General features: G+C 46.4%; 2 protein-coding genes across 3 annotated transcripts; one reads left to right on the plus strand and one right to left on the minus strand.

The window, feature by feature from the left end:
- Positions 1-3,314: 3,314 nt before the first annotated feature.
- FAHD1 (fumarylacetoacetate hydrolase domain containing 1) lies at positions 3,315-5,371 on the minus strand. Its single transcript, XM_048867882.2, has one exon. It carries the CDS (start codon positions 4,777-4,779, stop codon positions 4,111-4,113), a length of 669 nt encoding a protein of 222 aa, XP_048723839.1. The 5' UTR covers positions 4,780-5,371; the 3' UTR covers positions 3,315-4,110.
- A 323-nt stretch (positions 5,372-5,694) lies between these two features.
- Positions 5,695-21,168, plus strand: LOC125644241 (hydroxyacylglutathione hydrolase, mitochondrial). 2 transcript variants are annotated; one of them, XM_048867880.2, is made up of 10 exons: positions 5,695-5,861; positions 10,125-10,225; positions 11,638-11,819; positions 12,374-12,438; positions 13,722-13,839; positions 14,954-15,062; positions 15,862-15,965; positions 16,435-16,536; positions 17,523-17,602; positions 18,353-21,168. In XM_048867880.2, the coding sequence occupies exons 3-10, from the start codon at positions 11,715-11,717 to the stop codon at positions 18,450-18,452; spliced, it is 783 nt and encodes a 260-aa protein (XP_048723837.1). In that variant the 5' UTR covers positions 5,695-5,861; positions 10,125-10,225; positions 11,638-11,714; the 3' UTR covers positions 18,453-21,168. The 2 variants fall into 2 exon arrangements, with proteins under 2 accessions (XP_048723837.1, XP_048723836.1); XM_048867879.2 differs by lacking the exon at positions 10,125-10,225 and having other exon boundaries at positions 5,702-5,861.
- Positions 21,169-23,151: the final 1,983 nt, after the last annotated feature.

Genomic DNA, 23,151 nt, shown 5'->3' on the forward strand with positions numbered 1-23,151 from the left:
CGTACTTGGCGCGGTTCAACCCCATCCCAGATACTTGTCCCTGTTATGGTGTGAGGGAAACCCTGGCGCACATATATTTGGAGTGCGCTAGGCTGCAGCCCCTGTTCTGGCTCCTCACAAATCTTTTATTACGTTTTTGGTTGCATTTTTTCCCCTCACCTTTTTATTTATGCACTCCCCATCCGTGGCCTCACAAAGTCGCGGGATCTCCTAGTTAACCTCCTCTTGGCCCTGGCTAAAATGGCCATCTATAAAACCAGAGAGAGGAGGTTGCCCGATGGAGTTTCCTGTGACTGTGGGGCTATTTTCCGATCCTCGGTCTGTTCACGTATCCGGGTGGAGTTCCTCTGGGCGGCATCCACTGACTCCCTTGATGCTTTTGGGGAGCAGTGGGCGCTGTCCGAGGCTCTCTGCTCTGTGTCCCCGTCTGGCTCCCTTTGTTTTGACCCTTTGATTGGGGGAGAGAGTAAGGGACTCCAGCCCCAGCCATTGCTGCTGTGGACACCACCACCTTAGAGGGGTCCTTTCACACGTGGGTGCACGTGCCCCCCCCCCCCGGTTATCCACCCCATAGCCTGCCCTTTTATTGGGTGCTTTCAGAGGAGGGAATTGTTGGTGACACTCGGGCGTGGCGCCAGGTAACTCGAGAGGGTGGCAGACCTTGAGAGTCGATGAAGCTCCCTCGCTCTGGGCCACCAGGTAACTTGGAAGGGTGGAAGACCACGAGAGTCGAGGAAGCCCCCTGCTCTGGGCCCAGGCAAGTTTGAACACTTCCCTCCCCTGAAGCTAATGAGAAAACAATTGTGATTGGTTGCTGTGTTACACATTGCATATGCTGTTCTTTTGTTTTGTAAGTGTGTTATGCAAATAAAAAAATACCGTTTTTGCTTCCAAAAAAAAAATTACTCTCCTGTAGCCATCTGGCCTGACCCTGTCACAATGGTAAAAATGAGAAAGTCAGCAATTTTTCAGAAATGGTGTGCTATGACATTTTTGTATTTTTATGTCTGATTTTGTAAGCATGTAGTTTTTAAGTGAGGTGACACTTTGCGGGGACAAGACAAATCAGACTCCTGAAAGGGTTACAGAGCTCTGGAAAGGTAAAGAGATGTCACAATAGACCTTCTGTGCTTCCTGCTTCTCCACAACGGATTCGTGTAGATGCCCCAGCTCAACGTCTACATATGGCAATCAGACTTCTTAAGAATGACACTGCACTGAGCTTGTCCGCAGATTCCCTCAGAAGGGGGGTGGTTCTGACGTGGAGGTGTTTTTTCCTACAGAAATTAGTCTGCTTGACATGAACTTAGAAAGAAAAGGACTACTTGTGGCACCTTAGAGACTAACAAATTTATTTGAGCATAAGCTTTCATGAGCTACAGCTCACTCCAAAGCTGACAAAATGAGCTGTTGATTCCAAACATGGCTGTCTGCTTTAAAATGGAACCATAGTTTAACTGTATTAGAGGATAACTGTGGTTGTAACCAGGTCCTCAATACAATTCTATTTGTAGTATAGATGAGATCCTACAACGTATGGGAAGATAGATCCCAAAGCACGCTATGAACGGCTCTCCCTGACTTCCTTCAGGAATGTAAATCTGTGAGGGAAGAATAACAGAAGGCCCAAGATGCATATGCCAGACATAAAAAATGTGATTAGAATACCTTTGCACTGAAAAGTTCTATGTCCAAAAAGCTTTACCAGCTGCTAACCCACTGCTAAGCCCAAATGTCCCCTTTCCTTTTGGTTATGAATGACTCCTATTCTAGGTTCATCTATTTGCTGCACAGCTATATTTGAGGAGGAAAAGGGATTTTTTCAATTAGGGAATCTCAAATTTTTTTCACAGTATATACCACATCTTAAAACGTCTGTGGACTGTATCTTTCTGCATACATGAGTGTACTGGGCACCTTTCCCCCCCGCTCATGAACTTGTAACGTTGCTGTTATAACAGGAATTGTTTACATGGGAAAGTATAGATATGAAAATATAATTTTTTTGCTGTATTTTGATGTTACCAAGCACCTGGAAACAACGAGAGCCAGTACCAGGTGACCAGCCATAAACTAACAGAAATTCTGCCATTATGCACAGTGTTAAGTGGAAAGCTGTTTGTGGGGTTTTGGGCTTCCGGAACAGGCTGACCTTTCCTCTCACTAAGCTGGCCTTCTGCAGAAGCTGTGAACTTTCAACAGTGAGAGTATCAAGGGAATTTTCTGTTGGACAAGACACTTTGCTAGGTTAATTCAGATCCTTGTTTCACAATAGCGGGTTCAGTAGCAGTATTAAATAAATGATATACATGAAAATTGTATTTCAGTCCAAAAGTGCTGTACCGGCTACAGTTTCATAAGTAACAACTAGGGCTCTCATCCTGCAAACACTTCAGCATGTGCTTAACTTTAAGTATACGAGTTTTCTTATTGAGATGATTTTCATGCTTATAATAATTAAGCATATGCCCAAATTTTTGCAGGATTGTGGCCTAAGATTAGTATAATTGAAAGAAGCTAGTGGAGGACAAAAAGCTTTCAATTTATTCTTTTTGTGCATTTGATAGTACTTTGTACCATACTGAGTTTCACCGTTTCCCCTCTATGGCCAGGGTGTCGTCCAAGGAACATAAACACCATAGGATTACTCGACTGACTAAATTGCTCATGTATGAGATTATTCCTGTTTAACTGTTTGGAGAAACAATCTCTTACTGAGAAGATCCTTAAACATCAGCAGGAAAGAATTTTTTAAATTGCTTTAAAGAATTAAAAAAAAAAATTACCCATTTAAGGACTGTCACAAATGTAATTAAAAAGTTTAAAAAATGAAAGTGGCCCTTTAAATACTATCGTGTGTAGAAAGCGTTTGCAGAATTGGGTCTTAAACCTTAAAATAGTCCCTCCTTATGTGGCAACTGGATCCCAACTGCTGAAAATTTCCTTAAAACTGTATTTTTCTTTTAACTAATAGTTGGATGAAGTAATTCTCTTGAAAGCCAGTTTGTTAGAAGTAATGGTATATTTTAAATTTTGCTAATTTTAATAAATATTAATTGAAAGCACTTAGCACAGGTGAGAGAGCCTTGTTTATCCCCATTTTACAGTTGGCTGTGTTTTATAAAATGCCTTTCCCCTTCTGGCTGCCCACTGACACAGCACTCACCTCTGAATTTGGAGCACCCAGCTTTCTCCCCAAACTTCTGTTAATCAGCCACCAGAAGGTTTATGCCGTTAACGAGGCCTCCTGGCAATCACGTGCATGATTTCGATGACATGTAATTCCAAGATAATTACCAGACCAGCTGTAAATATACTGTATATTGTGTATGCCAGCTATCCTTTAATTTTTTAACCTCCTTTGAAAAACAATTTGTTTTTAATGACAGTCATATAAAAGAAGCAAACATGTATCTGTGGTGAAGTATACCACAGTGAATTTTTCCTTTAACGAGACCAAATTTCATGTGCCCATAATGTCACCTTGCCCCACCAAAAAATTAACAGAGAGGAAAAAGTGGTGAGGATAACGCTAATTTTCTTGAACCATTTAAAATTTGTAGACACTTATTTCCAAAGGCCTCTGCATGCCTTAGCAAAAATTGATGTTTATTTTAAAGACAATATGCCTGAAGCACTAAATTAGTTTTAGGATTAGGGCAAACAATATGACAGAACATTTAATTTAAACCAATTTAATTAGAGTACTTCCTAAACTAGCGTTTCACTACAACAATCCCTTTCTCTCACACGCTCCCAGCTCTCCTTTTTAAAGCTGCTTCCTTCAAATATAACACATTAACCAGATTGCGTGAGCGCCTCTCTACCATATACATATTTTTAGCTGGATCTGTGTGCCATTCAGTAATGTGAAAAGCTTGACCTTCACAAGAGTGGTAGTCCTTATCTGGGGCCTTTATAAGAAGGCTCACAAAACCTAATATTTTAGCTCAGTACATTTGATTCTTCATTGTTTCCAAGAGGGTTGGGCGATACATTCTTTTAGGCTGCTGGGGAACAGACAGCTAGGTATTTCTTCATTCTTTGGCTGTTTTAAAAGGCATCTGTAGAGTGCTCCCCAAAAAGAAATGACAGATTCCCTCATCAAGATCAGCGTGATTGCTGTGCCACCTTAAATTGCATACTGAGGATGCCGTTTATCCCAGCTTGTATCTCATCATGCTCCTGTACAGCAGAAACACCTTTGGGACTACCTGTCAAAATCAGATCCCCTTCTTCCAGTGTGATTATTTCACTGATATAGCTGATGATGTAGGGGATAGAGAAGATCATAGAAGAGGTTTCCCCTTCTTGCCTCAGCTCGCCATTTACCTTGAGCCAGATCTGCAGCTTGTGTGGGTCTGGTATCTTTTCCTTGGGCACAAAATCACTAACGGGACAGGAGGTATTGAAGCCCTTGGCTAAGGTCCAGGGAAGGCCCTTTTTCTTGCACTCAGCTTGGGTGTCCCTGGCCGTCATGTCCAAGCACAGGGCATAACCTGCCACGTAGTCCATAGCAGCCTTCTGGGAGACAGCATGGGCTTTCTTCCCAATCACCACTCCCAGCTCCACCTCATGGTGCAGATTGTTGCAGTAATAAGGCTTGATAATGGGGTCTCCTTCCCGGACATAGGCTGAGGAAGGCTTCAGGAAAAAAAGGGGCTCGCTGGGGAGAGCATTTTTCATCTCCTTGGCGTGCTCTGCGTAATTCCTCCCCACGCAGATGATGTTTCTGCCCCATTCCCAGAACTTAGCCAAAGGCTTGGAAGAGGCCATCATCGCTGCAAACTTCCCTCTGTGTCAGATGATGAGCTGTGAGCAGGGCAGAACAATCACCTGACAGCTACGGCCGGTCAGAGGAGACACATTTCCCCCTGCACCAATCCAATTGCTCGCAGCTGGAAACCAGAGTTGTCTAGGCACACACGGTTCCGCCCCTGGTTTCCCCCCCCTGGGCGAAGCTGATTCTGCAATCAGGGTATTTAAATGCATGGCCTGCCAGCCACCCTTCCTGCTCCTTATCAGCACATGATGGTGAGGAGCAGGGATGGCGTTCAAATGCGGTGCCAATGTGTACTTTATAGCTTACCAACCGTTTGATGGAATAAAACGCACCAGGGCAAATTCCCCAGGCCACCTCGTCCCTAAGGCAATAGGCAGAAAGCGTGAGCAAAGTGGAGAGGAGACCCAAAAACCAAAACCAAAAAAACAGTCACAAGAGAAGCGAGTTGAAACCAGCAGGCCGAGCCTCTGCCCCCCCCACCCCCGTCCTTATGCTGCTGGGTCGGGGCGATCCCTTCGGACGCCTCGGGTCACCCGGCCGAGGGCGGCAGCGTCCCTGTGGTGCAATCCGCGGGCGTGCAAGGCAAGGCTGGGTGGGACACGGGAGCGGAGGGGAAAGCCCGAGGCAGCGATCGGGGGGGGTGTGTCTGTCTGTCTGTCTGTCTGTACGTGCCACCCCCGCCCGTCGCAGGCCGCGGCGCGGTCGGCGAGGCTGCAAGCGCGGGGGCCCGGGGCAGCGCAGGAGACCGGGGGAGCAGGCGGCGGCGGCGGCGGCTCGCACCCGGCCGGAGCGGCGCCTCCCACCGCGGCCCTGTGAGTCGCCGGCCTTGCCCGCCGGAGCCCCGGGCACGCCGCCCCGCTGGGGAGGGCTGGTCCGGCCAGCGGCGGCGCGATTGGCTGGCGGCGGGCCGGGGCAGGGGAAGGGGCCGGACCCGGCCGAGCGTGCGGCGCTGGCTCTTATGTAACCCCGCCGGCGGGCTGCCGCGCCGCCCTGGAGACCATGGTCCGCGGGAGCCGCCGGAGGCTCGGCAGCGCGCTGGCTTTGCTGGGGGCGGCGGCGGCGGCAGGCTTCCGAGCGGGTACGTGGCGGCGGCGCCCGGGGGGGAGCTTCTTGCGGGCACCGCCTGCCGGAGCGGGCCGCGCTGGGTGGAGCGTCCCCTGCAGAGGGGCTCTGGGGGGGACCCCCTGGCCGTGCCCAGCGCCGTGCGCTGCGGCTGCACTACGCCCCCCCCCCCCCAGCCGTGGCTTCATCGCCAGCTGCAGGGAAGGAAACGCGCAAGTAGCGCGTCTGCGTCGGGGCTGTAACGCCTGCAAGGGGGCAGAGAGCCGCCTCGGGGCCGTGTGTCTGCTCTGGGCCGGAGGAGGGATCCGTTTTGGGGTGCTTCACCAGCCCTGTCTAGTGGGTCTGGGCCGGGGGGGGGGTATCTGCCTCTGGCTGGGCCCGGTTATAACCACTTCAGGGCTTGAAATAACCTTGAAGGCGACTGAACAAGGACAGTCCGGGGGGTGGGTGGGTGGGAACCATCTCCTAGTTAAAAATGGGCCGTCAGGTTAAAAAATCGGCACCCCAAACGCTTCCCTTCCTCTTGGGCTGTAACCCTGGTTGTGACCCTTCAGGAGGTTACAGCTTTAACGCTGCTGTTTCGCTGAGGGATTTTTTGGGAGTTAACTCCACAGGTCGACCGCAGATAGGTGACATTCCCCTTTTTCCTGTAGTCCGTTTCATTTCTGGCCTTCCTGCAGCAGGATGATTGGGTGGGAAATTCTCCTGGAGTATATTTTGAAAACCCAGCCCAAGCTGGTTTTATTGATAAACTATAAATATTTTGTGGGTGAGGGGTTGTATTAGTAACTTTTAGAAACCCGAACAAACTTAAACAGCGACAGAACTTCTTTGAAACTCTGATTTTAATGTGAATTTATCACCCTGAGTCCTAGTGAAGTAAGGAGCAGAGGATTTTACATGGGTCCAGTTGTAGGAATGACCCTAAACCATCTATTATTGACTTCATTTGCTGTCAAACTTGAAAAGTGTACAGTATTTTATAAGCAACTCTGTCATCCCTTTGGATTATTAGGGACCCCACAGTTTGCCAGAACTTGAATGTTTGTACAGTGCTTTGAACATGTAAAGCACGACATAAGTGCTAAGTAGTATTAGGGTAATTATATTATTATTATAAAAGCATAATGATGTGATTGGCCCTTCCCAGATGTATTTCTGGGAGCTGCTATTGCAAATTGCATTAATCACTCGGGTGGTAGCAACACAAACAGGAGCATAAGTCATATCAAAATTCTGAGAACCATACAAGCAGTATGACCAAAAAGATAAAGTCTCACAACTGATATAAGAAGTAGTTTGTTGTAGTCCATTCTACCTGGAGAAGAAGCTGCGAATGTAGAACACAAGACATGCAGGTACCAGATTCAGAAATTAAATAAATATAAATTTCCTATCTGATCCCTAATAGTGTAGAAGGAATGAATTCATAACGCCTCTCATACAGAAGTCTTGCATTAAACTCTGCTTCGTCTCCTCAGCGTACATCCATATGCTGGATAATGTGAACAGTTTCCTATCTGCAAACACGCCCTTCTTCAAGTGCAGAATCACACTTGTACACTGAAGAGTGGTACCAGAAGATATGACCAAAGAACTTGATCCCAAACTTGCTGAAGTCAATGGAAATCTTTCTGTTGACTTCAAGGGGCTTTGGATCAGACCCCAAGTATGATAACATATTAAGGAACAATATGAAAATAAAACCATTAGGCCTTAATGTTTTAGGGTACGCTTTATTAAGGCTCATATAGTGACATTGAAATAAATGCTGTGATATGGTCCTGGATAGTGGGGTCAGTTACGTAATGTTATGAGGCTGAATGACATCTTAAACAGAACCAGTTCTGATAGCATCAGTGTGCACAGATAGGAAATTATGCACCTGTAGACCAGATGAGAACAGCTCTGAAAACTAGGTCTGAGTTACAGCTGGAAATTCGGAGGGCATTTCAAAGTGTGTGCACGCTTATTTTTATTTATTTATTTTATTCCGATCACACTTTGGTATTTTAAAGGCAAGTGCTTGCATGAAAACCCCCTCTCAAGGATCTGGTAAATAATTTGTGGCCAGAACCTCCAAATACTAATATGATTACCTTTAAGTCAGTGGGACTATTTCCTTACTTAAAATTTAAGCATGTGCATAAGTGTTTGCAGGGTCAGAGCCTAATTTAACTGTAAACAGGGTTGGAGAGGTTGGGGGAGATGAGGAAATGGTTTTACCCTATTGAAGTACGCCAGATTTGGGTTGGGGAAGAAGGATTGGTTTGTTTTTGGTGTTTCTCCTGCCGAGGAATGATAGCTTTATTTTTATAAAAGGGATTTCCCTGCTCCATAACACCAATTGGCAGGTATGGATGCTAAAGTGTCTTCTCTGTCAAATGCCTCTTATGTGTATGCTCTGTTATGCTTCAGAGTTGGGGATTTTCTTTGCAGTATTGCATTTTAGATTCTTACACTCTCTTCCTTTACTGATCTTACAGCTCTAGTTTAATATGAGGCGGAAGGCAGGTGTGGAGTGGAAAACCAAGGACTCTGGGCCAGATAAATAAGCCAAAGGGGACCTACAGCAACAACTGTCTGCCTCTTAAGTTTTCCAACGGGTTATTGCGCTTGCCAGTACTGAGATGGTTGCAGAGATTCAGATGGTTGCAAAGTGAAGCTCCGCAGTAGATTGAACATCATATATTCTAAAGTTCTACGGGCCTTGTTTTTTATAAGCTATAGCAAGACTACAAGGCCTTTTAAAAACGTCTCTCCTCAAACATGGACATTCCTGAGCCATCTGAGAGGCTCGCTCAGAAGCTGCCTCGGTTGCAATTTCGGTTTCCTGCTGTGCCTCTGGCACTCCAGGAAAATTGCGAATTGCCAAATCTCAGAAAACGCTGGGCTGGAGTCCTGGGAGTAAAATGAAACACCAGCCCCTTGTGTCCCCACACTTCAAAGCAACACGGTTGTCTTCTTTGCTGCGCATCAATTCTCTCCGGCATTAAGACAGCCGGTTTCTGTTCCGGGGAGATGGATGGCTGAATTCCCATAGGAGGCTATTTGATCGGGCGAGCGGGTTCCAGTCTTGCTAGGGCAGTTCTACCCCGGCTTCATCAGGAGTGAGATCAGACGGAAAGCGCATTCACCTGGAGCATTTGCTGTAGCCATGGGCAGACGCTGTGTTGGGAGAGAAGGGTGTTTCATCTTGGCAAGCACAACATTGCCAATTGTGAACAGACAAAAACCATGTCAGGCCTCAGAAAATCATGAGACTTTATAAAAAAAAAAAAAAAAAAAAAGGCTAAATATTTGGGGGTTCTTTTTATTTGAGTTCTGAGCCTTTAGGGTGCACGTGGGTCATCAGGTTTTTGCCTGCAATACGGGGGCTAGAATCATACTTTCAAAATGCAGACTGAGATTCTCACACAATCCCCTAACTCCAGGAGCTGGGGCTTTAAGAAAAATGCCAACTAGTGTAAAATTGCAACAGTTGGCAGCTCTGCAAGGGAGAAACTACCGGAAAAGTCTCCCAGGGTTGGGACAGAAACGGGTTCTGCTGCTTAGACAAAGAGCTGCTGCTGTCAGCAGGGTGAGAGACACTTTGGACTAAATGGGTCAGCAGTTGCCATAAGGAACTCCAATTTGGCTTCAGTTTTTGTCACGCTAACAGAGTGGGAGACGGTACCTTCTTGAGACGCAGTGACCTACTTAACGAGGACCATGTGAACAGACCTCCAGGCGACATAGTAGAACTGCTCCCTCGCTGAAGTTTTCTTGTTGCTTAAATCCCTATTGACTCTTGTAGCTGTTGTTAGTCTCTGCTGAGGTACTGCATGGTCCTGCCGCGTCCCTTTAGAGGCTTCCAAGCCAGGTGAGGAAAGATGGGGTGTGTGGAAGATCCTTGGCAAAGGAGCAAGTGCGGGGAGAGGTCTTTCATTGAACTCGTAAGAGCTGGCTATGAAGTGACTTAGGGAGTCTGTTTCCCTACGCTTCCTGTTGGTGCATTGTGTCTCTAAAGTCCTAATGTCTCCTGCCATTCTAGGGCTGTGTGTGTGTTGTTAAATATAAATGTAGAAATACTTTAAATGTCCCGGGGGGAGAGGGCGGGCGAGACTGTGGTTCAAAGGCTTTTTCGTGTGCCAAATGCTCATAACACCGATGAAGCTGGATTGTAGCTCTAGGTCTGGTGTGTCTCCACTGTTGTGATGCTTGTGTACTGTGCATCCCAAAGCCTGTTTAGAAACCTCTTCCAGAAACGTAGATATTTCTTCTTTCCATTATCCCACAGACAGAAGCCAGCACAAGCCATATTGTGGGGAAGCGGAACAGTCCAGTGGCAGCACTGGGTTCTATTCCTACCTGTGCCACTGAGCTGCTGTGTGACCTCAGGCAAGTCACTTTCCCTCTCTGGGCTGCCACCTTGTCAATTTAGACTGAACGTGCCTTAGGGCGGTGACTGTTTCTGTGTGTGTGTCTGTACAGCACCCAGCGCAACGGGGCCCTGGTCTTGCACCTCTCAGTGATTCTGTAATGCTCATGTTGTGCTGGCCCTCTCCATAGAGGTGAATTTCATCCCAGACAACTGGCTTACACTGAGCAAGATTTTACAGGCGACAGTGATCCTCCCTGAGTGGAACATTTGTTGTTGTTTTTTTTTTCTTTTAACTTTTAACAACTATACTTAAGAGCCCTGAAATTGGTGAGTAGGTGACTAGAGGCTCTAGAAACAGGAGGCCAAGTGGGCTGTCCTCTCTTGCTCATCTCCACCATTTAAATGGCTGAGCCTTTTGCCCATTGGCTGTTGTTTTACATACCGATTCCCTGTGGAGTTAAATAGGCTTCTTTTTTACTTTGGGCTGTTTTCGTGTGAAATGTCCTGGATCTGCTTAAACACTTCACCCGAAGCAAACAGCAGAACACCTCTTTTTGTCACGTCTGAGTGGCTGTAGCCCACTAACCCAAACCTTTCCTCCAGAGTGTATGTTGGTTAATAACCTGTATACCGAGGGGAGTCCAGCATCCTCCGCAGAGAATCCAGCATTCTCTCCCCCTTTGCTTACCTTGCTGCTATGGTGTCTACAAGGAATGAGCCAAAGGTGTCTGTCTATGCTCTAAAACAGCATTTCTCAACCTTTTTGATACCAGGGACTGGCATGCTGCCTTTCTAACCTGTGTGAGGGAGATCTCAGGGACTGGCACTGCTCCTTGGACTGGCCGTTGAGAAACACGGCTGTAAAACATGGGGTTTTTTTATTTTTGGCTCCACTGTGCTGTACACTGGCCTTTGCTGATAACCCCGTAGTCCTACTGCTGTGACAGCTGTCAGCCCTCCTCCACCCCCCTCTGCCTGCTCTATTACCCCTCTGTCAGGTCTTAAATTAGGCCCAATCCTGCAATCACACAGACCTTGTGTAACTTTGCTCATGCAAACAGGTTCATTGATGACTGTAAGCGCCCTGGGCCAGGGCCTGTCTCTCATCTCTGTGGTGACTTGCCAGGTTTTCTCCTGGGTGTTGCTGAGGAAGCAGGGCCCTACTGCCACGTGCTAGCCATTTCACTCCTCGTTGTGGCAGGTGGCATCCTACCTGGGAGAATTCACCCCTCCTGTGCCCTTGATTTTTCTCCTAGATGTGGTAGCCTATATCGGCTCTAGCAGGAGACCGCACTAAGCCATGTGCTGCTTTTCTCCGGGGCCCTTCAGAGCCTTGGCGTTCAGAGCCACAGGATCCCCTATACTCTTTCCCCACTGCCAGTTTTGCTGCTGCACCAACCATATTTTCAAATATCCTCTGCATCTCCAGGTGCAACACGGCCAGGAGCTGGCTTCCTCCACGCCGACTCTGATCTGAGAAAGTCTAAGATAGTCACACAGACCAACATGAAGGTGGAGCTGCTTCCAGCCCTCACGGACAACTACATGTATCTCATCATCGATGAGGAAACCAAAGAGGCAGCGATTGTTGACCCTGTGCAACCCCAGAAGGTGACGCTCCATGGTGCTCTGGCTAAAGCGCTCTGCCTGGTGAAAGGGGAGCTGGGTTTGGCTGGCTGCTGCCTATGCTAGCCCTGCATTTTAAATGCAGGAAATGATTAAGCCATGAACCTTGCTCTGGGTTAGGGGTAAAAAGGCTGGATGAAGTCATGCTTACTGGTCGATACAGCTGCTCAGATAAGGGTAATCAAATTGTATTTATTGGGATGTGAACAGGAGGGATATTTTTTTCCCCTTTATCTGTCCTGGGTGCAGTATGGAGGTTTTTCTTGGCTTCCTATGAAGTAACAAGTATTTGCCGGAGGTGGAACATTGGACTGATGTTCTGATCCAGTCTGGCAAGCCCTAATGACCTGATCTGCAGTCCTTACTCCGGTGTCATTCCCAGCATAGTTAATGGGAGCCTTGCCCGAGTTCTGGGATGCAGGTTCTGGCTCAGCTCCTTACAAACCGTAATAGAGGCACAAAAGCCCCTACTCATGGTTGAGGCCATGCCTAAGCCAGGTTATATGAGGTCTAATGTTTCTATGATGCTCTGTTTGTAGGTTGTGGAAGTGGTCAGAAAGCATGGCGTGAAGTTGACTACCGTTCTAACTACCCATCACCATTGGTAACACTTATGTTCTGCGATGTTATAATCTTAGGGTAGGGTAGAATTGCCTCTGGAGGCAGTTGTTCATCCAAAGCACAATTCAAGGGGTGGTTCTTCCAGATATTATTGGTCCCCACACATGAGTTCCTGCTCAGAGGAGCCAGGGCTCAGTGGAAATGTACTAACCTTTACAAGGAGATTCCCTGTTAGGCTTAATGGGCCTGATCCAGAGCCCATCGAAGTCGATGGCAGTCTGCCCACTGGCTTCACTGGGCTTGGAATCCAATTTAGAGACAGGAGGACCCACTTCAATAAAGCAGATTACCGGCGGCAGAGTTTGGTCCTTGGGTATGTGCATGCATTTATCACTGCTGGATGCTGCGTGTGTGTAACTGAGAGCTGAATCAAGCCTCAGGGAAAGCGGAGTGAGGAAACTGGTTTGACAGTTGCTCTGGCTTCCCCTCACTTGGCATCTTGTTTAGATAGATTTACTTAACACCCATCTAATTTAAAGTCTGGTGGGAATGAAAGCTCTAAGGAAGCACTTTTAATACAGGCTTAGGCGATGGAACTGGAGCTGGTGACGCTACCAGCTTTCTCATGGCAATGAAAAAGAATGACTCATGATGGCTTCTGTTTAACTGACCTAGCTGTGTACTTGTAGAGCACCCATCATGACAGTGTCCAAAGCACAGATCCTCTGTAGTATTTAGGCACCTGTCTTCCATTGATTTCAGTGGCACTTAAGTGCCTAAATACCTCTAAGAACGTGGGCCCATGTCCCATTAGCCCCTCTTCTTGCTCTGCAGAAAAGACCGTATCCAATTCTAAAATCTCATGTTGAAGACTAGAAAATGCTGTTACATTGTGAATTGAGATCTGTAATCTTCCTCCAGCTCTCCTGAAAATCCTCACGTCTTGTCAATAATGTGCCTTGGTCTTTGCATCTTTTCTTTTTTTGTAATGAACACATACCCCGTAAACTTCAGCACAGGTGCAGTGGGGAGACCCACGGCAGAAATTGTCCCGGTCTTCCTCTTAAAACATAATTGAACAATGAAGTCAAGCAATAGCTTTGGTGGGGCATAGCCTCAGGGAGGAGATGGTGACCTTGAATCTTCTGAAACTGTGTGTGGAGGTGAAGTGCAGGGAAACAGAAACAAGTAGCTGCTTACGTTACAAAAGGTGGTAAAATTCAATGCCTGGTAACGAGCCAGACTTTGCAGTGTAGCTAGAGGAGGGCCAGAGTTGTAAGAAATGCATCTTGTGGTCTCCCAAAACGTGACCTTTTGACCTTCTAGGGACCATGCCGGGGGTAACGAGAAGCTTGTGAAGATGGAGTCTGGGTTAAGAGTGTATGGAGGAGACAACCGAGTGGGAGCCTTGACACAGAAAGTGTCTCACTCTACATCATTTCAGGTAAAAACAAAAAAAACAAAACAAAAAAAAACCCCAATCCAGAATGCGCCTTCCACTTGAGAAGCCTGTCTAGAGCTGGACAGATGCCACAGGTCTCTACATAGGGTTCCACTAAGGATGCCACTAAGGGTTCACGGGTTCACAACCTGTTCAGTTCCCTGCTCTGCCAGAGTCCCTGTGTGACCTTGGATAAGTCACTGCCTTTGTTCCCCATCTGTACAATGGGGATAATACCACTGTCCTGCCTCACAGGGGTGCTGTGAGGATAAATGCATTTAGAGATTTTGAGGTGCTTAGACACTGTGGCGATGGAGGCCAGAGAGGTACTTAAGACTAAGGTTTAAAAATCAGCTCCTGTAGATCTGCAAATGCAGAGTGGAGACTCTCTCCTCCTTGCTCTGGCTGGACTGCAGCATTTGGCAGGGGGAAGTGAGTGGTTCAGGACTGGTGCTGCTCTTCCTAAGCTGAACAAACGAAGGTTATTCGACAAAGCTTTGGTTTAACTGCAGTGGAGGTATCTGCCAGCTACGTTTGGCGCCTACGCAGTAAAACGTGCGGCAATGTTGCTGACGCACAGGAATTCTGCTTGTCCCAGAAATATACATTTAGGGATGTATTTAGCAAAAAAGGAAGCACAAAGAGACACTGGGAAGCGTGTGTGTGTGTGTGGGGGGGGCACTAAAATTTAACTCATGTCTGTGATAAATGGCCCCTTAGCCTGGTGAGCAGGCTGTTTTAGTATGTGTCTCTGGGTATAGCTCACGTCCCCTTTAACACAGCTCTTGGCAGTAGCTGTTTACACTTGATTAACTTGTTTGGGTTTTGTATGTCTCTCAATCTGTTTGCTCTTGTCGTGGCCTCATTCACTGCCAAGGACTGAGTTACTCTGCATGTAAGTGAGAGTGACTCAGCACCTGCTTTTAAGTAATATGCTCCATTCTCTGGTAAGCTCACCCCTCCTTACCTTTGCTGAGCTCCCGTGGCAACCTGACTTGAGATTTTACTCTGCAGCTCTGAGAACTTGCCTGAATCGTATGACTAGAAAAACAGTGAGTTAATCTCCCTTGCCACCAGTGCACGGTGGCCTAACTTCATTCTTTGGCCTTCTCCTCAGGTGGGATCTCTTCATGTGAAATGCCTCTATACGCCATGTCACACTTCTGGACACATCTGTTATTATGTGACTAAACCAAATAGTTCTGAGCCTCCCGCTGTCTTTACAGGTGAGGAATTGGGTGGTTTATTTTGCCTCCGATCTGTGTTGCTGAGAAATGCAGGTCTTTCCTCTGCTTATGTTCTCCTGATTATCCAGATTTAGCTTCTTTCCCTGTTCCTTGTTACAATCACAGCTCACTTCTTCTTAGCCTATGTGCAACTTGCCTCAGGTGGCACGTGACCAGGATTCATCATTGAATTTGGTCCGCCGGTTAGATCACTAACTTGCCCTGGCCGAGTGTTGATGAGGAGTGCGACATGAATGTTGATCCATGCCCCCCACAGCTCACTAAATGGAAATTTCCCTAAACTTGTCCAACTAGCGAGGCTTGGAATTTTATTAGCAATCACTAATTTGGCCCATGTTTGCTTTCCTATATTTTCTTACAACTTTGTTAGTTGTGTAGCTAACTAGAGGAGAGACTAGGTGGGCGACTATACTAGTGGGTAGTGCATTCACTTTTGGTCTCTGGAAACCTGGGTGGTGATCCTGCCTCAAGTGAAGTAGGTCTGATGCTTTGAACTTGATCATGTGTACCTGCTCCTTAACAGGCTCTCGTCAGCGTACCCAAACAACCAAGAGTTAGGCACCCTCACGTATCTGTTTACAGACCAATGTCCATTGGATCTATAGCATGGCCTTCTAGCCATGTCTCTTGCTTAAGGTGGCAAAACTGTGTGTGTGGGAAGCTTGCGTGTAATGAAGATCATGTCCAGCCACAGTACCGATTTTTTTTTTTTTTCCCTGGGATTGTCTGCTCCAGTGTGTTGTCTGGTCGTGACACTGTGTCCTGTCCTCTCTCCCAGGTGACACACTGTTCGTGGCTGGCTGTGGGAAGTTCTTTGAGGGAACCCCAGAGGAAATGTACAAAGCACTGATAGAGATTTTAGGCCGCCTGGACCCTGAAACGGTATCGATCCCTCATCTCATGTTAGCAAATTCACCAAGCTGAACCTATTGCAGACTTAAGAAGGAATTGGTATTCAAAATGGGGGAAGTGATCTTTCAGAATGAACAAGGGCTATATCCAGGGACTGTCTTGCATGTAGAACAGCCAGGGGTCCGTGGAGAAGGGAGCACTGGTCCACTGATCCCTCCTCTGCTCATAAAGAGGGAATGCAGGCTAGGGCAGAGGACTTAGGAGCCAGGACTTCTGGGTTCTCTTCCCAGCTCTGCCATGTAACATCAGGCAGATCTCTTCCCCATTTCCTCTGTGCCTCCGTATGGTGGATAGAATATATATCCATGTCCTAGAGGATTATGAGCCCTTGCCATGAACTCCAGTGGAGCCAGGTTTGCAGCCCTAACATCTGTAATGGTGCTTTGAGATCCTGGGATATGAAGCGGTGTGAGTGTAACATTTTTTCCCCTTCTCTTAGAGAGTTTACTGTGGTCATGAATACACGATCAACAACCTAAAATTTGCCCGTCATGTTGAACCCAATAACGCTGCCATCCAGCAAAAACTAGCCTGGGCTAAGGTAAGTGGGATCTTGGCATTCGGCTTAGTGGGTTATTAGAATTATTTTTATAGTGGGGTAGCACCCCAGAGCCTCTTTTGGGATCAGGGCCCTGTAAGGGGGGAGGCATTGTACAAGTGCATCTAGACATGGCCGCTGCCTCAGATCTTAGTCAAGGGTGGGACACGATGCAACAAGTGAGTCTAACAAATAAGAGGGAGAAGGAGGGCGCTGGCACTGATGTGATGTGGTGGCGGAGGAGACCTGTACGCCTCCATCAAAGTCGTGCAAGGTTTGTGGGTGGAGCCGTGGTGCTAGGAGGTGAGGAGGCAGGAGGAGAGTGTGGTTGGTGGGAGGGCAGGGATGCTGAGAGGAATGGAGGGCAGGGATGAGGGGAGGGCAATGACCGGGATCAGGAGGCTGAGGCAGGTCGTGTCCTGAGTTTGGTTAAACCCAGCAGCACGAAGGGGTTTGGGGCTGGTGGCGGGAGCAAAGCAGATGGGCGGAGCTCACACACTGTCTTTATCCCAAAGAGGCCATAGCTGTAGCCTCACTGGTGGGAGCAGCAGGAGGGTACCCCCCCTCTCCCCCCCCCGCACCCTGAACGTGCGGAGCAAAGCCAAAGGGGCAGTTCCAGACGGCCGAAGACCCTGTGAGCCAGCACTGGCCCTACATCCAGCTTCCCTCTGCCCTTCCCAGTCCCACCTCCCCATGTGCTATTCCTGCTTCTAGAGGGTTGTGAATGGGGCCGCTCAGCATCTGTCTGTGTCCTGCATCTGTTTGAATGTTGCACCTATGTGTCCATTTGGGGAAGGATTATGCCATTTTTCCCCTGGTGAGAGCAGCCTGGCCTGTGGATGGCCTGTATGCATTGCCTCTAGCTGCTCTGAATGTCGCAATGAAACACAGCACTGACTCTGTGTCTTAGCTTTACTGCACGATACTGAAGACCATTGCTTTTCACATCTGTACCCATCATAAAGCAGAAATCTTTCCCTTTTTTACAGGCAAAATATGACAGTGGCGAACCAACTATCCCGTCTACTATTGCAGAGGAGTTTACATACAACCCCTTCATGCGAGTGAGGTACCTGTGTATGCATGGCTGATCCTGATATTATCCTGGGTTATTAGGAAATGGGGGAGGCCATGACCTCTAAAGAAAGCAGCAATCGCAGCTTGTTGCTCTGCCTTTCATCAGCAAATTTCAGTTTCGATGGAGACCGGTGTCACTTAAAACAATTATGGGGAGCAAGGGAGCTGGTGCTTCTGTGGCATTACTTGCGTTTAAATTGTTCCATTCTGTGACCTCTTCTCACATGCGTAACTATTTATCCTGGGAGAGATTTGTGCCAACAGATGAAGGTGTAGTGACTGGCTAAGTCTTAAGAATGCTATACGATTTGACCCGAGCGAAGATCTGTTTCTTGGCTGAGTGACGTGTTCCTCGTTCATGCTGTATATTCTGAGAGTGCAAATCTGGAGATGTAAGCACCTCCTTTCAGCATGTTGATTTTATCACTTGCAATCTGTTCTGGCTGATGACTGCATCTTTAAAAATTCTTAAGATCGCTATGAACACTATGACAGGGCTCAGTTCTGGATTGTGCTGGTCAGCCCAGAGAAACCATGCTCTGCCCTCACATCTTCATGGGTCGATAAGTATCCTGTGAGCAGGCGCTTTGCAAGAAATACTGCCTAGAAGTTTGTGTGATTGTAACTTAAATGTGAAATCAGGTCTGAGTTATAATATTTCTGGTTTGAGTTAAAATATGATTAATATACACAGTCTTATTGCAGTGAAATAAAATTGGCTTGTCTATTTTACTTCTGCTAGAGAGAAGACAGTCCAGCAGCATGCTGGGGAAACTGATCCCATTCGAACAATGGGAGCCATCAGAAAAGAGAAGGATAACTTCAGGGTACCAAAAGACTGAGTACTTTGTCTGAAACACTTACCTGTCAGTTTTATCGTGTTTTAGGAACTAGAAGTTTCATTGTTCTGTTGTGGTGGAGACACATTCACAGTTAGGTTTTTTTAACTGTCTTAAGTGGGGTGGGGATAAAAAGCACTTTGCTCTCGTTAAGATGTTCTATGGCTTATTTATAAGATGTTAAAGAATATTTATTCCTGGCTTTCAAACTGTCAGATGCAGTGAGGTTTTGCATGAATCCTTACAAATGTTCAGTATGTGGTGGTGGGAGGGGAAGGCACATTTGAGGGCTTCGTCCTTACCAGGGCAAAACTCAGTTAGCTTTATAGGAGATCTGCCTGCATATGGACTGCAGGATTGGGCCAGGAGACTTCCACAATTAAAGTAAATTGTGTGGAATGCACGTAAACAAATGGCTGTCTAACGAATCCTTTTGCAACTTATGAAATTAACCTTTCTGATTCTGTCACTTTAAGATCTGCTACATTCACTTGTCATAGTGCAGTGCTCACTTTGTCACCAGCAATTAAGGGTCTAATTCATTAAATATGCTGCCCAGCTTGCTTGGTATCTGGATACATCTGGCTGTAGAAATAAGACTGTCCAAGCTTGCATTAGAGTGTAGTTCCCCCTCCCACGCCTTCTACCCACCCCTTTCCTTCTGCATCTTAGAGATCAATAATTTCTAAAGGCAGCATGTTTTTCAGACTGATGGGCCATGATGTTGCTTATACCCTTCAAGTATGAACAGCTGCGTATTAACGGCTTAAAAAGCAGCTTGCATGTACCCACTGACTCCCCTCCGAAGTATAACTATGAATAGTGCCTGTAACAACACCGAGCCTTAGGCAGGGACTCGGCCGATAGACCAGTCTGATCCTAAAGAGAACTAACTTGGTTTAGTGAGTAAATGCATGTCCTACAAGTTTGAGTAGCTATTAAGTTAGACCGTAGATATAACCTTTCCTACCATTGTGCCATCAGGATAGCTTCTTTATGCTGTAAATGCTACTTTAACATAGCAGGATTAGCCCAACTGACCTCTCTGGCAAAAAGATTCAAGAGTTCTGGTTACTGTTGTGCCCAAGATCATCAAGGTACCAGCTGGTTTGAAACAATGGCTACCCTTCAGGGCCTGCTTCAATAGGAGCAGAAACTAGAGTTGCCGGGTTTAACCCCTTAGCTCCTGCAATCTTAGTCTTCCAGCAGAAGCTTCTTCTAGAGTGCTGTTAAATGTAAAGAAATCAAAGCTTGCCCTGGTCACTCAGCTGCACTAAAGCCTGGTTTCTAGGCAGATCCAGGGTGTCTTCCAACACAACTTTTGTTCCTTAAACTGTCCTTTCCTTGCGGCTCAAAGAGCCCTCCCTGGTATGAACTGCAGGCACATCTAGATGATCGGAATAGGCAGCCAGCCTGAAACAGACATGATGGCAACTTCCTCCCCAGACTGCTGTGTTCATTTAAACAGTCTGTTCATCCTGGTGAACAGAGCACAATTTTACGAAAGCAGATCGAGAGCATGGAAACCCTGCCTCCCTGGCAGAGACTGTGCATGGCACAGAGGGGGTGAATTAAGCCTGACTTTCCCCACCCGTTCTCTGGGTCTTTGTTTTCATGCTGCTTGTGGGTTGGTACTCTGGACAAAAAGGGACCACTTGGTCTCTTTCAGAGCAAAGGATGGTCTTCCAGATCTCTCAGTAACTGCTGGGGTGGAGGAAAATAGGCAGAATTTTGCCATGTCACAGAACTGCTGCCGAGAGTTTTCAGTGTCCGTGTTGGACAATAGGCTTCAAGTGAGCTGGTGGGGCAGGAGAGGGACCTAGCATGGTGTCCGTGCCCCCTTACCATCTGTGCCATGAATCAGGGTTCGTTTCAGCTCCCTCATTATAAAGGCTTCTTTTAAATATATGGCCAAAAGCACCCTATTAACACAAGCTGCTCATTCTGTCCTACTTGGAGCAACTTCCACATCTGCATCTCTGAGCCAGAGCTGGTGTCACTAGAGTCTTCAGAGAACTGCGCTTTAAGGAGGATAGTTTTCAAAAGTAACTTCCCTCCCACCCCAAGTGGCTAGGGCAGAGGAGTCCTGGCTCCCTTTTCTGGAGTCTTTCTGACCTTGGACAGGCCCCTTACCTTCTCTGTCCCTCAATTTCTGCATGGTTAAACAATGCATGTACTTTTCAGGAGGCTAGGGCTACTGTGTGTAGGTTTGTAAAGTGCTCAGAGACTCTGGCTTTCATCCAGGGATATCACTATAAAAAAAAATGGAGAAGGAGAGTGAAAGAGGTTTAAAGAACCATAAGCCATGTAATAGTGCCCACAAAACCTGGAGGGTGAACACTGTCCAATGTGTGGCTACTGTAGTATCTATTTGAAGCTCTGACGTGGTTACTGCTCAAATGCAGCAAAGATGCACGTTGCTATTAATACTTTCACTTCTAACACCTGTCACTGTTATGGTGCATGTAGCTTAGGAGCGGGGCCGGGGGGGGGGGGAGAAGTCTGCAGAGACAGTTTATGTGGGAGTTGACCCTGCAGTGTTTTCATCTTGCTCGTGGGACATGATATGAGCACAAAGTGGTAGAATACACACTTGAAAAATTCTGACACCCATATCTTAATGAACTGGGCTCCTAATTACGTTCTCCTCCTGTGTCTCTTCCGATTGCGCAGTTACAAACTAAATGTATGTTTTTCAATAAATGATTCTCAGCTGAAACTGAGTAATGCTGAGTCATTTCAAGCCTCTGAATCTAGTTCCTCCTCTTCTGTTTATTGCCTGATAAGTAAAGTGGGCATGGTGGACTTTGTCTCCTCTTGAATTCGAGTTAATTTTTTGCTTGCCAGCCAGTGCAGTCACATGATGAAAGTATTTTAAAGGGACATGACTTAAATTTAGGGGTGGGTGGGTTTTTTACACACTCTAAAAAGTGAAATATAAATGTCCAAATACTGCAGTTTCTGAAACACAGATTTCCCAACTGTCTCTAAAACCTGTACAGTTTCAATTAGAAAAGAAAAACAGTTTGAACGTTATTACTGCAAAGTGGAAAGACATGTAAACAGAGCATAAATCAGGGCAGTAATCTAAAGGGAAAGAATGTAAATGTATTTTACTTGTTACTAATGGTTAAGGAGTAAAATGTTCAAAAGTACTTAAGTTTCATGGAAAGTCAGTGGGGCCTGGGTAACACTTTCAAAAGTAGGTCTGGATTGTATTTAAAAATGTTCCTTTAAAATGGAAATCAAAAGACAGACCTGAAACACACTATGCCCTTTGAGCCTTTGGTTTGGCATTTCTGTTAGAGGAAGAGTCTGTCTCTCTTTAACATGGAGGACTGTTGTGGTGGGGAGGGAACCAATTTGGGGGTGGAGAGGGCATAATTAATTTCTCTGCTGGGGGGGAAGAGCACACAATTGATTACAAGTTTGGGGGCTGGAGAGAAGCTGGAAGTTCTGCCCCATCAGCTAGCAAGCAAGATCCAGACCACCTTATTCAATACTGTTGGAAAAATTGCAACACTAAACAGACATGAGGGGGATTCAATAAACAAAAGACTGCATGATTGGAGGGGAGGGGGGTTATCTCATGATTTTTGAACCCTTGGGGTTGGCAATGCAGCAGATGCACTTAGTCAAACGTTCTTTCCACGGGTCTGCCCTGGCTCGCCACTTACAAATTAAACTTCATAACATCCTTGCAGGGAGCAGTTTGCTGTTGTCTGCAGTGTCCTCGGGGGGAAATGGAGGCACAGAGGTTTAAATTCAGCCCTGGGAGAAGCGTCAGATCTCCACTGCACCCAAAGGAGACTCCACCCGCTTATAAGGACTGCATGGGGTCCAGAACAGTTGGTCACCTGTCTACAATCACACAGTAAATCATTGGCACAAGTGAGATTAGAATTTGGGAGTGCTGGCATCTACCCCCTCCCTCACACAGTATGAATTATCCTTTATTTGCTATTTCCCAGACGTGAGGTTAATACACAATCAGGACATCAAAAAGTCCAAGAAGAATTCAGTTCCCTGCTATAATAAACAGAAAGACCCAGAGATGTGAGTATGAACTTAAAATTCATAATCAGCCCTCAGTTTGTTTATAGTAGCAAAGGAAGCAATTTTTAAAAATCTAATGAAAAGAAACAACCTCTTTAAAGTACAATGATTGTTACATGACAGCTGCTTTACTGGGCCTCAGGCAGGGCCGGATTATGACATTCTGAGGCCATAAATGATGTCAAGTGTAAGCGGCCCCATACCATTAAAATTTTTTTTTATTATTTTCACAGAAAGGATGTTGAATATATAAACACAAAAGCTTTATATTTGCATAAATATAAAGGCAAAGTTGTAAAAATAGAATAATCTTCATTTTCAGCAACACACTAACGATAAGATTTGGAAGATTTGGATGACCTTGTAAACTGGAGTAATAGTAATAGGATGAAATTTAATATGAGAAGTGTAAGGTCATGCATTTAGGGATTAATAACAAGAATTTTAGTTATAAGCTGGGGACGCATTGATTAGAAGTAACGGAGGAGGAGAAGGACCTTGGAGTATTGGTTGATCATAGGATGACTATGAGCTGCCAATGTGATATGGCTGTGAAGAAAGCTAATGTGGTCCTGGGAGGTCAGGTGAGGTATTTCCAGTAGAGATAAGGAGGTTTTAGTACCGTTATACAAGGCACTGGTGAGGC

Source organism: Caretta caretta, chromosome 10, assembly GCF_965140235.1.
Source record: "Caretta caretta isolate rCarCar2 chromosome 10, rCarCar1.hap1, whole genome shotgun sequence".
Classification (NCBI taxonomy): domain Eukaryota; kingdom Metazoa; phylum Chordata; order Testudines; family Cheloniidae; genus Caretta; species Caretta caretta.